Genomic DNA, 12,528 nt, shown 5'->3' with positions numbered 1-12,528 from the left:
ATAAAATAAGGATTACATTTGAGAGAGTAATCTGAGTGCTAATGAGTTAATCCTACAATACCTAAAATAAGGATTACATTTGAGAGAGTAATCTGAGTGCTAATGAGTTAATCCTACAATACCTAAAATAAGGATTACATTTGAGAGAGTAATCTGAGTGCTAATGAGTTAATCCTCCAATACCTAAAATGAAAAAACAGGATGGTTATGGATGGGACGTCTTTGTTTGCAAGTTTACTTCAATCACAGCCGATCTGTATGTGAACAACTATAATCACAGAGTTGTTTTTTTTTTGCAAAATGTCACAAAAATTCACTCCAAACCCAATACGTAAACATTTTTTGGATTATCTATCCATGTAAACATTTTTTGGATTATCCAGCCATGCAAACGTTTTTTGGATTATCCAACCATGCAAACGTTTTTTGGATTATCCAGCCAGGCAAATGGTTTTTCTCTACTCACTTTTCCTGGGGGTTTGTGAAGGTAGAGTCCTCAAGCACCCCTGCCACAGGGTCCCATCAGAAACAACCATCATTAGACTTTCTGGCTGGCTCCCCAAGTGTTACCAACTGAGACAATGGTGATTTCCCAACCATCTCACTCATAGTCTCCTGTCAGTTGGTTCAGTGTGAGGTTTCCACAACATATGTGACTGAAATCACAGCAACCCTATCCCTCTAAAAGGGACACCGGTTCATTACAAAGTTATACATTGAGTGGACTGGAGCAACATGAAATGAAGTGTATTGCTCAAGAACTCAATGTGCCATGCAATCCAAGAATCAACTCCATGATCTTGTGATTGTGAGTGCAGCGCTTCAACCATGAGGTCAGGGGAGGGGGCAGGGCCAATGAAATAAGTACCAGTCATGTAAGGAGGTTTATTTAATTGACTACACCCCCACCCTCCTTCAAAATATGTCTTTGTGGCTTATCTTAATCAATTACACTTTGCTCTTTATGGTGTAACATCAAAGCAATATTTTGTCAGTAATTTTTTTTCCTCTAACGAGTGATCGTGTAAATTTCCGTCGCAAGCTTCCAGGCAATTTTTGTGGCAGACAGGTTGTTCTTTTGGCAACAGACTGCCATGAGAGGTTGAAGCAATCAATAATTCTGAGTACAAATACTCTAGTTATCATCATCATCATCGTCGTCATCATTGTCATTGTCATTATTATTATTATTATTATTATTGTTATGAGACAGTTGTCAAAACTAGTAGCTAGCTTGCAAGAATAATTAAAATGCGAGGCTGCTGACTTGAAAGGACTCAGGCTGCAGCTCTTCGCTGCTGCCATTTTCCCGTGTCTCTTACACAAGCTGTAGCATATTGCAAGATAAGTTCATAGGTGTGGCTGTGTGATAAAAAGCTTGCTTCACAACCACACGGTTCCAGGTTCAGTCCCACTGTGTGGCATCTTGGACAAGTGTCCTCTAGCCTCCGGCTGACCAAAGTATTGTGAATGGATTTGGGAGATGGAAACTGAAAGAAGCCCATTGTGATATATGTGTGTGTGTGTGTATACATATATAATACTACCATTTGACAACTAGTATTGGTTTGTTAGCATCCCTGTAAGTTCGTGGTTTGGCAAAAAGAGACCAATAAATTACCAGGCTTAAAAGGAAAATAAGCAGAGGGGTTGATTTGTTTGACTAAAACTTTCAAGATGATGCCCCAGCGTGGCCACAGACTAATGACTAAAACGAGTATGATTATACACACACATGCGCACACACGTATGTATATTTTAGCTTTTACTTGTTTCAGTCAAGGGACTAAGGCCAGATTGGAGCACCACCTTTGAGGATTTAGTCAAACAAATCAATCCCAGCTCCTTTTTTTTTTGTTTCTTTTTAAGGCTGGTATTCTACCAGTCCCTTTTGCTGAACCACTAAGTTATAGGGATGTAAACAGACCAACACTGGTTGTTAAGTGGTGAGAGGAAACAAACAAAGACACACAGACTAACTTGTGTGTGTGTATGTATATGATAGACTCCACACACTTTCTGTCTACTAAATTCACTTACAAGGCTTTGAATAGCCCCAGGACCACAGTAGTTGACACTTGCCCAAGGTGGTGGCTGGTTACAAAGTGATCTGTTGCTTAACCACACACCCATATGTATGACAAATTTGACTTGTCATTGTATTTTTTATAAATAGATGTCTGTCCTATTTTATGGTTGACTGGATTCCAGTGTGTAAGACAACTGTGTTTAAAATATGTACTTCAACATTATATTTTCTATATCTGTCTTGACTCTATGGAACTAAAACATTTTAAAAAAAGAAAAACAAATCATTCTGCTATTTTTAGTTCAGTGTTGTGGGTTTTTTTTTTGTTTTTGTTTTCTTCTCCATTGGACAGTGACCGTGCTGGGGTACCAACTTCAAGAGTTTAGTCTGTGATTCTGGACTAAACTTTCGAAGGAGATAGTGTGAAGCTTGTTTTCCCTGTTGCTATGGGTTAGACACTTTAACAGGATCTAGCAAGTCACCAGACTGCACTAAGCTCCATGTCAGCTTCGGCATGGTTTCTTCTACAGCTGGGTGGTGCCCTTCTTAGCACCTACCACTTTGTAGTGTGTACTGGGTGCATTCTTCATGCCACTAGCACTAGTGAAGTTGCCATGCAAGACCGAAAAAGAATGGGGCAGAGAGAGAAAATACTCAAAGATTGGATTGAATTGACTTTGTTTAGTCCGCTGCAGGACGAATGCCTGGGCATCTTCTCTCCACCAACCATGGTCTTATGTGGATGCCGTGCATCTGAGCTTGAGATCATACTGGTTGGATGAGCTGGCAGAATCGTTAGTGCACCAAGCAAAATGCTTAGTGGAATTTTGTCAACCTTTACATTCTGGGTTCAAATTCTACTGAGGCCAACTTCCCTTTGTATCCTTTTGAGGCTCCATAACACAAGTACCAGTTGGACAATGGGGTTAATGTAATCAACTTAGCTCCTTCTCTAAAAAGGCTGGTCTTTTTGCCAAATTTTGGAACCTTATATTTAAGGCAGTGAACTGGCAGAACGGTTGGCATGGCCTGGGTGAAATGCTCACTGGCATTTCATGTGTTCAGAATTCAGAATCTGCTGAGATGGACTTTGCCTTTCATCTTTTCTTGGCTGATAAAATAAACACCAGTTGACTACTGGGGGTCAATGTAATTGACAACCCCCCTCCTCCTCTTCTGAACTTGCTGGCCTTGTGCCAAAATTGGAAACCAGTCTTTCTATAACTATACTACATTTTGATAATAATTATTTCCACTGCAGGCACAAGGCCTGTAGTTTGTAGGGGCTGGGGAGTATTTAACTGGTACCTCTCTTATTGACCCTGAAAGGATAGCAGTCTTGCGGAAGAAGTAAGAGACCGATAGAATAAATAGCAGGCTTAAAAAAAAAAGAAAGTACTAGTGTCAATTTGTTTGACTAAATCCTTCAAGGGTAATGCCCCAGCATGGCCATTAGCTACAAGGTGGCTGAGGCTAGTAAAAGAAGAAGAAAAGCCCCAAAAGATATGGACTTATTGAGACTTCAATTCACATGGTGTTTTTTAAAGATTTGAGCCCAGGATATATATAAAGGAGTGTTTGAGAGTCTTTCTGGACGAGGTTGGTTGGGGAGTGAAAAGAAGAAAAGAACACAATCTAATAAAACCATTTGTTGGTTTAGTTTTGACACCTGTTTTAGATGATTGACATTGGTGACATTCTCAACATTTCACATTAAATCGCTCAGCTGAGGTACCTGTCCTCTCCCTGCAAGTTGGGTGTGTGTGTGTGTGCGTACCTACTTCATTATAACTCCCTGTATGTAAGAGTGTGGTGTGTGTATGTGTGCGTGCGTATGTGTCACAGCCGGTAGAACTCTTTGTGTTGGAGGAAGAGAAAGAGAACTGTGATGTGTGTGTGTGTGGTGACTTGCTTTCTTTTATCAGGGAAGCTACTTCTGTGTGTGTGTGTGTGTCTGAGTGTGCGTGATGTAGTGATCTGCAGCTAATATGTGTAATTGCTCTGCATTTCTTAAAGTGATTCGTGTAGTTCAGGTGTGTTGTGTTGACCTCCACAGGTGTGTATACATGCTGTCTGTATACCTGTATACGTGTGTATATTGCAGTGACCTTTTGTTATTGTATCTACAGATGTGTCAGTCTGTGCGTGTGTGCTATGATGTCACCTTTATAACTATGTCTTTGTTTTATGCTTGTGTGTGTGTGTAGGTCAGCAACACACACGTTTGGTGTACAGGTGTAAATTGATTGCAGTACGCTTGGGTGTTGGATTGGTATGTGTGGTTGGTCTTGGGCAGAAAGGAGACTTTAAAACAAAAATAGAATATAAAAACTGAATAAAGTTTTTTAATTTATATGTATGTACACATGCACACACATATATTTGTGTATGTAACAAATGTGTATATATATTTATATATAACAAATGAGAGGAAATGAAATTGATGAAGATCTTTATTACAATTATAGAATAAGTACCAAGTTTTAAGAAATATACATTAGTGTCAATTCATTCCACTAAAAATCCTTCAAAGTAGTGCTCCAGCATGACTAAAGTCAGTAAAAGATAAAAGAAAATATTTCTGTTGAAAATGCTTTTATTTGGAAATAATGAAGAACTTAGTCAAAGAATTTTGCCATTGTTCCACTGGTGTTCCAAGCATAAACCCATCTTTTAATTCTGATGCAAGGTTTTAATTTAGGTCAGTTAAACAGGAAGTGTTTTTTATCATAAAACCGGGGGGGGAGGGTGCTGGTCTCAGGCAGATTGGTATGGAAAGGGATATACCTCTCAAGAAGCCTACAAACTCCTTTAGACTGTCAAAGAACAAGAAGAAGGGGTGGAAGATGTTCTGTTCTTTTTTGGGTGTGGAGTCAAAATCTCACGTTATCTTGCTATCCGTTCCATCTTTGCTTTTCGTGAATCATAAAGGAGAATTGCAAATATGTGGGACATATTTAGTTTCAGGCAAATTAATGTTGCACTGACACGCAGAAGAGACGGGAGTTTCAGGGAGAGAAGTGGTTATACGTTGGGGATATGTGTTGTGTGTCTTATCTTTTACTTGTTTCAGTCATTGAGCTTTGGCCATACTGGGGCAACACCTTGAGCGGTTTCAGTCAAACAGTACTTAAATCTTTTTTAAAGTCTGGTACTTATTTCGTTGGTCTCTTTTATCAGGCCACTGAAACCGCTAAGTTATGAGGATGCGGGAGTGTAAACAAACCAACACTGGTTGTCAGTTGATGGGAAAGAGCAAACACAAAGATACACACACACACACACACACACACACACATATATGCATATATTAATAGAGGGGGTGACCTGGCAAAACCATTAGCATGCCTGGCAAAGTACTTAGTGGTATTTCATCCATCCTTACACTCTGAGTTCAAATTTCGTTGAGGCCAGCTTTGCCTTTCATCCTTTCAGAGTCAATAAAATAAATACCAGTTATGCACTGGAGTCGATGGAATCGAAATTACTACTCCTGGGTATGTCTTCTCCTTCCAGATGTTCCATCTACTTTGAGAGATCAGCACTTCTCTATGGAGCTGTTGGCATTTATCCACATCACATGACCAAACCAGTGCAGTCTTTTCTCTCTTGCACACAGCAACCATTTCCTCTTATGCTTACCTTCTCTCTCTCAGAACACTAGTCCTCTGTCGAACGTGTATGCTTACATTACACATCCAGCAGAGCATACTAGCCCTGTTCCTTTCTAACCTTTGCATTTCCTCTGCATTCAGGGCCCACGTCTCACTACCACATAGAATATATATTGATTCCACACAGTGGGACTGAACCCGAAACCTTGCAGTTGGGAACTAAATTTCTTAACCACTTGGCCTTGCCTGCACCCTGTAGTTACATAGAATAAATAACTGAAATGTCATCAATATGAAAAATGCTATTTAATTTAGTGTTAACATTTGTGATGCAAAGAACAGTAAATATCTAATTAGCAATGCAGGGATTATTAAATAATCTAATTATAAAAAAAAATTTGTGCAATGAGTTATTAACTCAATGACTAATATCGTTTTAATAATTTCAGCAAGAAGGGGAGACAATAGCAGAGCTGTTTCAGTGTTGTTAGACCTCCTTAGCTAGGCTTACACTTTGCTGCACTTGCTAAAGTCCTGGTGTGAGAATCACTTTTATAAAGAGTACAGTATTATACACGAGTGTGAAAGCATAAAGTGGAAATGTGCCTATTTTGGCTGACATCGTAGCAGCTGTTTGTTCTATCAATGATTTAGAAACAGTTGACTAACTGAATAGTTATTGATAAAGCTGATTAAAATAAACTGTACTTTTAATATACATTGATGTGTATGTATGTGTGTATATATATATATATATATATATATATATGTGTGTGTGTGCCTTTATTTGTGTACATTTGTATGTGTGTGTGTGTGTGTGTATGTATGTATATATATATATCTGTATGTGTATACACGTTTGTGTGTGTTTCTGTACATATTTTATGACGTTACATTTGTCATTGTTTATTATTAAACATTTACACCCTTCACTTCTACTCTAAATTTATTTATATTTATAGATAATAGTATGTACATGCGTGTTTATTTCTCTCTCTCTCTCTCCACACATGTATGTATGGTGATGAATGGCTACAGCACAAGAGTGTCTGGTTACTTTCCAAGGTTGATAAAATATAGACCAGTCTACATGTACTTTGAGTTCATATAATTGTTTATATCCTTGAAGGTTGTGCCCCAGCATGGCCAGTTTCCTGTCATTGAAACTAATAAAAAGAAATACATGTCTGTGTATATATATATATACACTTGTGTGTCTATACATGCACAAATAATTAATGCAAAGCCAACAACAAAGCTGTATCAGTCATTTTACAATTAGGGGTTTGAATTTTGGCCCCAGGCCAGCTGTTTGGGGCGGGGGTGGGTGGGGGCGAGGTAGTTGGTTACATCAACTGCAATGTTCAAACCAGTTCTTATTCTATGACTCCCCACCCCACCCAAAAGGGATGAAAGGCAAAGTCAGCCTCGATGGAATTTGAACTCAGAATGTATGGAGTCAGAAGAAATGCTGCTAACAATTCTGTCAGAACTGCTACCGACATTGTAGGGTTGGTGTGAGAGGCCAGAACTGGCCAGTCTGAACATAAAACTGAACATAATAATAATAATAATAATAATGATAATGATAATCCTTTTAAGGCCTGACATTTTGGTGGGAGAGGAGTAACCGATTACATTAACCCCAGTGCTTAACTGGTCCTTATTTCATATCAACCCCAAAAGGGTGAAATGCAAAGTTGACCTTGGCAGAATTTGAACCCAGAACATTAAGCCAAAAGAAAATATTGCTAAGCCGGCATGCGGCTTGGCCGTGTGGTAAGAAGTTTGCTTTACAACCACCTGGCTCAGCAGGTTCAGTCCCACTGCATGGTAACTTGGACCTTATAAAAATTATACATTCACAACAAAAAATGATGATTATTATTATTATTGATAGAGATGTAGTGCTCTTAATACAGGATGACCTCTAGGGATAATTAAGGAACTCCACTGTCTGAGATTTCCCTGAACACCAATTCCTTCTCTTCAACTCACATCCACTCTTGCCATTTTCGCAACTTTCACCCAATTCTTTGAGATATTTCCCTTCCTTTTCATTGCACTTAAATGCAAACTTACACTGTTTTTTAATTTATTTAATTGATTTCATTAAATGTAAACCCCCACTCTGTCTTTGCATTGTCCCCTTCATCCTTTGCCCTGGTGGCAAATAAATGAAATCGTTGTTGTTGTTGTTGCTGTTGTTGTTAATGATGCTGTATTACACATCTTTAATAAAACATTGTTTTCTCATCTTTTTCAGGTAAGCAATCAATTTTTATTGGACATTACTGATTTGGTAAGAGTGATTCTTTTTTTTTTTTCTTGCTCCCTTTTGCCTTGGTAGGGGTGTGCCTTTTTGTATCGGTCAGTTTTGCAATCATTACACTGTTATATCCTCGTGAGTGATGGCCACTACAGGATAGGTACAGGTGCCTCTTGCTTCCCAACCATGTGGTCTTGGGTTCAGTCCCACTGCATGGCACTTTGGACAAATGTCTTCTATTATAACCCCGGACCCATCAAACCTTGTGAGTGGATTCAGTAGCTGGAAACTGAAAAGAAGCCTGTTGTGTATCTATATACATCATGTGATTGTTGTGGGTGTTGTCGTCATTTAAAAAGTCTCCTTAATTTTCAGTCTTCCATGAAGACATATCCAGCCACAGGGAAATATTACCTTGCTTGGAAACAAGTGAGGGCCAAAGGGTTGGCACACCCAACTGTAGAAAATTTGCCTTAACAAATTCCATTTGACCCATGCAATGTGGATGTCAAGAAAAATGATTCTGTACTTAACGACAAAATTTATTTTCCTAAATTCTTCATTGTTTTTTTAATTTACTTCAAACAAAAGCAGTGTAAAACACCAGGAATATAACAACAAATTTAAAAAAAACATTTTTGTTGATAATATAGTATTTATTCGTTAAATACAGCTCGTTAATATGTCACTTTTTACAATTAATGTAATTAGATTTTTTCCATATATTAAATAAAATTTTTCTTTACTGTGGCCTTATTTGGTTGCTTGGTATTCAGATATAAACCTTCACCCCCCACCCCCCACCCCAGTTATGTTGTTTGATGGATTCAACATTCGCATACTTTACCTATAAAAAGCTCGTAATGTTGAGTCTATTTAAATTTCTTTGTTTGAATAATTCATAGAGATAGCATGCGATTTGTCGTTTACATGTGATGTGAATTCGGCAATTATATTATCACAGGTTTATACAAAAGCTTCTGAAGGAATTTCTATCAGTGGCAGGAACAAAAGGGTCTTTATTGATACTTCTGCACTGATTGGTACTGTGTTTATTCTGGAGTAAACATGTCGTAGAAAGATCAGAAGGGAGTCTACTATTTGGTGATTTCCGAAGACATCTTGCACTGCCATATCATTTAGTGAAGAATTAAATCACTGAGAAATAAGTATTAAAACTTCACATGGTTGTGTGGTAAGAAGTTTGCTTCCCAACTACATGGTTCTGGGTTCAGTCCCACTGCATAGCACCTTGGACAAGTGTTGTTAACTGGATAATCTGCTTGTTGAATTAGTGTGAAGAATGGCAAGTAATCCATAGAAACAGTTGTGGTTGTGTAATGAAGAAGCTTGTTTTCCAACCATGTAACTTTGGGTTCAGTTCTACTGTGTGGCAACTCATTTCTACTAGCATGGGGTATATAAATATGTATGTATCTATGTCTACACATACACGTTTGTGTCATGTCCACTATTCTGCCTAAATATGTTTGGCCATGGGGAAATATTACCTTTCTTGGAAACAGGTGAAGGTTGGCAACTGGAAGGCCATTGAACCCCATAGAAAATCTGCCTCAACAAACTAATCCACACAAACAAGGTAGAAGTGATGTTATATGATGATGATGATGATACCAGTGGAATTTTAAATTTTAACACATATTGAACCAGATACTCTACATTTTTACGGACTCTTGTAGAATTCCACAAGCCTGGTTACATGGTAGAGTGGTTGAGTAGCGCTAATATTAAATGGTAATAAAGGCAGGCTGTATGGTGGTGGCAGCAGCAGTGGTGGTGGTGGTGAGAGAGTGGCTGAGTAGTGTTAACATGAAAATGATGAAGGCAAAAGCAAGCTGTATGAGGGAGTGGTTAGTCAACATCAGATGATGATGATGATGATGATGGCAAGCTATGTAGGAGAGCGATCAAGTTAGTGTTAACCTATTTAATGAAAGCAGCATCATTAAAAAGCTAACGAGGAATAATTATGTGGCAAGGAAAAAAGAAAAGAAAAGAAAAAAACAATATTAGCCAATGACTAATATTATTTTAATTATTTCAGCAAAATACAAGAGACTGGCTCTGGAGATATTTCGGTCTTCTGACCTCATTAAGGAAGCGTAGACTTCAGTGTACTTCTAGTAGGAGTGATAGAATAACCATTAGGCATAAAAACATGTACAACAGCATTAAAACTGATAAATCACAATTTCAAGACAGACTTTGTCTGGGCATATAATTTCCTGTGATGGCAACAAGATAAATAATCTTCCACCACTCCTTGATAGTGAGTGCCACTTATGGAAAGCAATCTTGCTAGTTTAAAAATCTCTTCAATTGTTGCCAATAAGTGGCCGATGACATGGTGTAGAATCTGTCTTGCTACTTCTGACATTTTGTTTTGTCCCAAGAAATTTGTTTAGTCACCATGTCTTTTCCTTTGAAGCTGTGGTTCTCAACCCGGGTCCGTATGATCCTTGGGCGGGGTCCATGAAAGATTTTGGTGTTCGTATTTATGTGCAATAAGGCGGCAAACTGGGAGAATGGTTAGCATGCTGGGCAAAATATTTAGAAGCCTTCCATCCGAATGCAGGAGGACCAGTTAATTATGATTTTATTCACTATATTCCCCTCTCAGATTCACACACTTATTGCAGCAGTTCTTCAGTTTTTCTAAGACCTGTAAAAGAACTCAGAAGGTTGGGCCTCCAACCAGGCCTTCCATGATACCCTTAAAGGAACTTTTCCACCACATAAATGCTCCCTCATTGGCCCATCTTTTAATCTTATGGCCTCCCAAACTCACTGATTAGCAGAATACCAATTGTGAATTTAAAAGCCTTTTTTTTTTGTTAATGCCACCTTCACCAATGTAATGTTTGACCTCGCATTCTAAAATAGGTGGATATCAGGTGAAATAAAAGATCTTTTAAGCCTATTTCCATTTGACCAAATTTTTGAGATATTGATTGTGACTGGCCATTTTTTTAACAGTAAAAGCTTTTGGGATCCATATTTCTTGCCTTTATCTCTTTGCCTCTCTATATCTCTCTTCCTTTCACTGTCTATCTCTCTATATATCTATCCTTCACTATCTGTATATCTATATCTCTCTCTCTCACTGTCTTTCTCTCCCTTTTATTGTCTATTTATCTCTGTCTCTTTCTCACTGTTTATCTATCTATGCATCTCTTTCTCTCTCTCTCTCTCTCTCTCTCTCTCTCTATCACTGTCTATTTCTCTATATCTCCCTTTCATTGTCAACCCCTCTCTCTCTCTCTCTCTCTCTCTCATATTCCATATTGTAATTTGCAGTGTCGTTGCTTCATGTGACCTTAGTAGATAATAAATCATTTCTGTTACCAACCAGCCACCACCAGCCACCACCACCACCACCACATCCAAAGACTTGCTTTCATCTTCCCTTCTTGTCCTTCATGTCTTCACTCGACCCACCACACACCCATCCCTGCTGCCTTTATTCCTAAGTCTTTCTGGGCAGTTGAGCTATGTCAGGAATGTCAACTGCTTCCACACACCTCCCATTCTCTGTTACCACCACCAACCACTACTACTACTACTACTGTTGCTATTAATACTGCCATCTGATGAATATAAAGGCACCTTTGTCACCCCTACCCCTCTACTGCCATATGTGAAGCACATACATATATAGTTGTATGTATGTATACATACATACCTACATTATACACACACACACACACACACACACACATGTATGTAACCCTTAAGTGAGTTGTTGTTTAAATGTTATGTATTCTAGTTGCAGTGTGTTTATTTATATATATATATATATATATATATACACAGTGGTAAGGATTCAAAAGTGTATGTGTGGGGTGGGGTGGGGGGTTGCTAACCGTAACAGCTTTGGACTATTGGAAGTTTCAAAATTTATAGAAATATCTTGAAGGTGTCGATGTGTCTAGGGAGAGTCATTATACCCCTGGTTCAGTTCTGTTTCTTTATTATTAATCAATTAGTTAAATATTCAACTAACCAATCAAATGCTTGATTTGTAGGCAGACTCTGCCTCCAAACATCCAATGAGATGGATGTGTTGAACTCATCCTTTAAACTTTAACCTTTTAGCATCCAGATTACTCTCTCGAATCTAATGCTTACTTATTCGCATTGTTTTGGATTAAATATGCAAGATTTTGTAGCTTACCATTAGCCTTTTGCTTGTTTCAGTCATTAGATTGCGGCCTTGCTAGGGCACCAGCTTGAAGAATTTTTAGTCGAATGAATTGACCCCAATACTAATACCCCGTACTGACCTAGACCTTGTGAGTAGAAACTGATGGAAGCCCATCATATAATATATATATATATATATTTATATATATTCATATGTGTACTAATGTCTTCTTGCCTTGAAATCACATGAGAGTTGTAAATGAGTGTGGTGTCCATCATTTCCAATCTTCCATGAAGATTATGTCTGATCCAGATTACCTTACTTAGAAACAGGTGAGGGTTGGCAACAGGAAGGGCGTCCAGCCATAGGAAGTCCAGTTCAGCAAATTCTGTCTTAACCATGCAAGGGTGGAAAAGTAGACATTAAAACATTGCTGAAGATGATGATGATG

The 12,528-nt window shown here is 38.3% G+C and overlaps 1 protein-coding gene across 8 annotated transcripts in view; it reads left to right on the top strand.

The window, feature by feature from the left end:
- LOC106870514 (RNA-binding motif, single-stranded-interacting protein 2) overlaps positions 1 to 12,528 on the top strand; it is a 158,947-nt gene that overhangs the window by 103,698 nt on the left and 42,721 nt on the right. Inside the window, exon 2 of one of the 8 annotated variants that reach the window (XM_052977255.1) lies at positions 7,910 to 7,945. The exons of the other annotated variants lie outside the window; for them this stretch is intronic. Within the exon in view, the coding sequence (XP_052833215.1) occupies positions 7,910 to 7,945 (36 nt within the window). The remainder of the gene's footprint in view (positions 1 to 7,909; positions 7,946 to 12,528) is intronic. 8 annotated transcript variants of the gene reach the window in all.

Source organism: Octopus bimaculoides, chromosome 27 (genome assembly GCF_001194135.2).
Source record: "Octopus bimaculoides isolate UCB-OBI-ISO-001 chromosome 27, ASM119413v2, whole genome shotgun sequence".
Classification (NCBI taxonomy): Eukaryota; Metazoa; Mollusca; class Cephalopoda; order Octopoda; family Octopodidae; genus Octopus; species Octopus bimaculoides.
The sequence above is the reverse complement of the archived record's forward strand: the minus strand, read 5'-3'. Positions and strand labels throughout refer to the sequence as shown.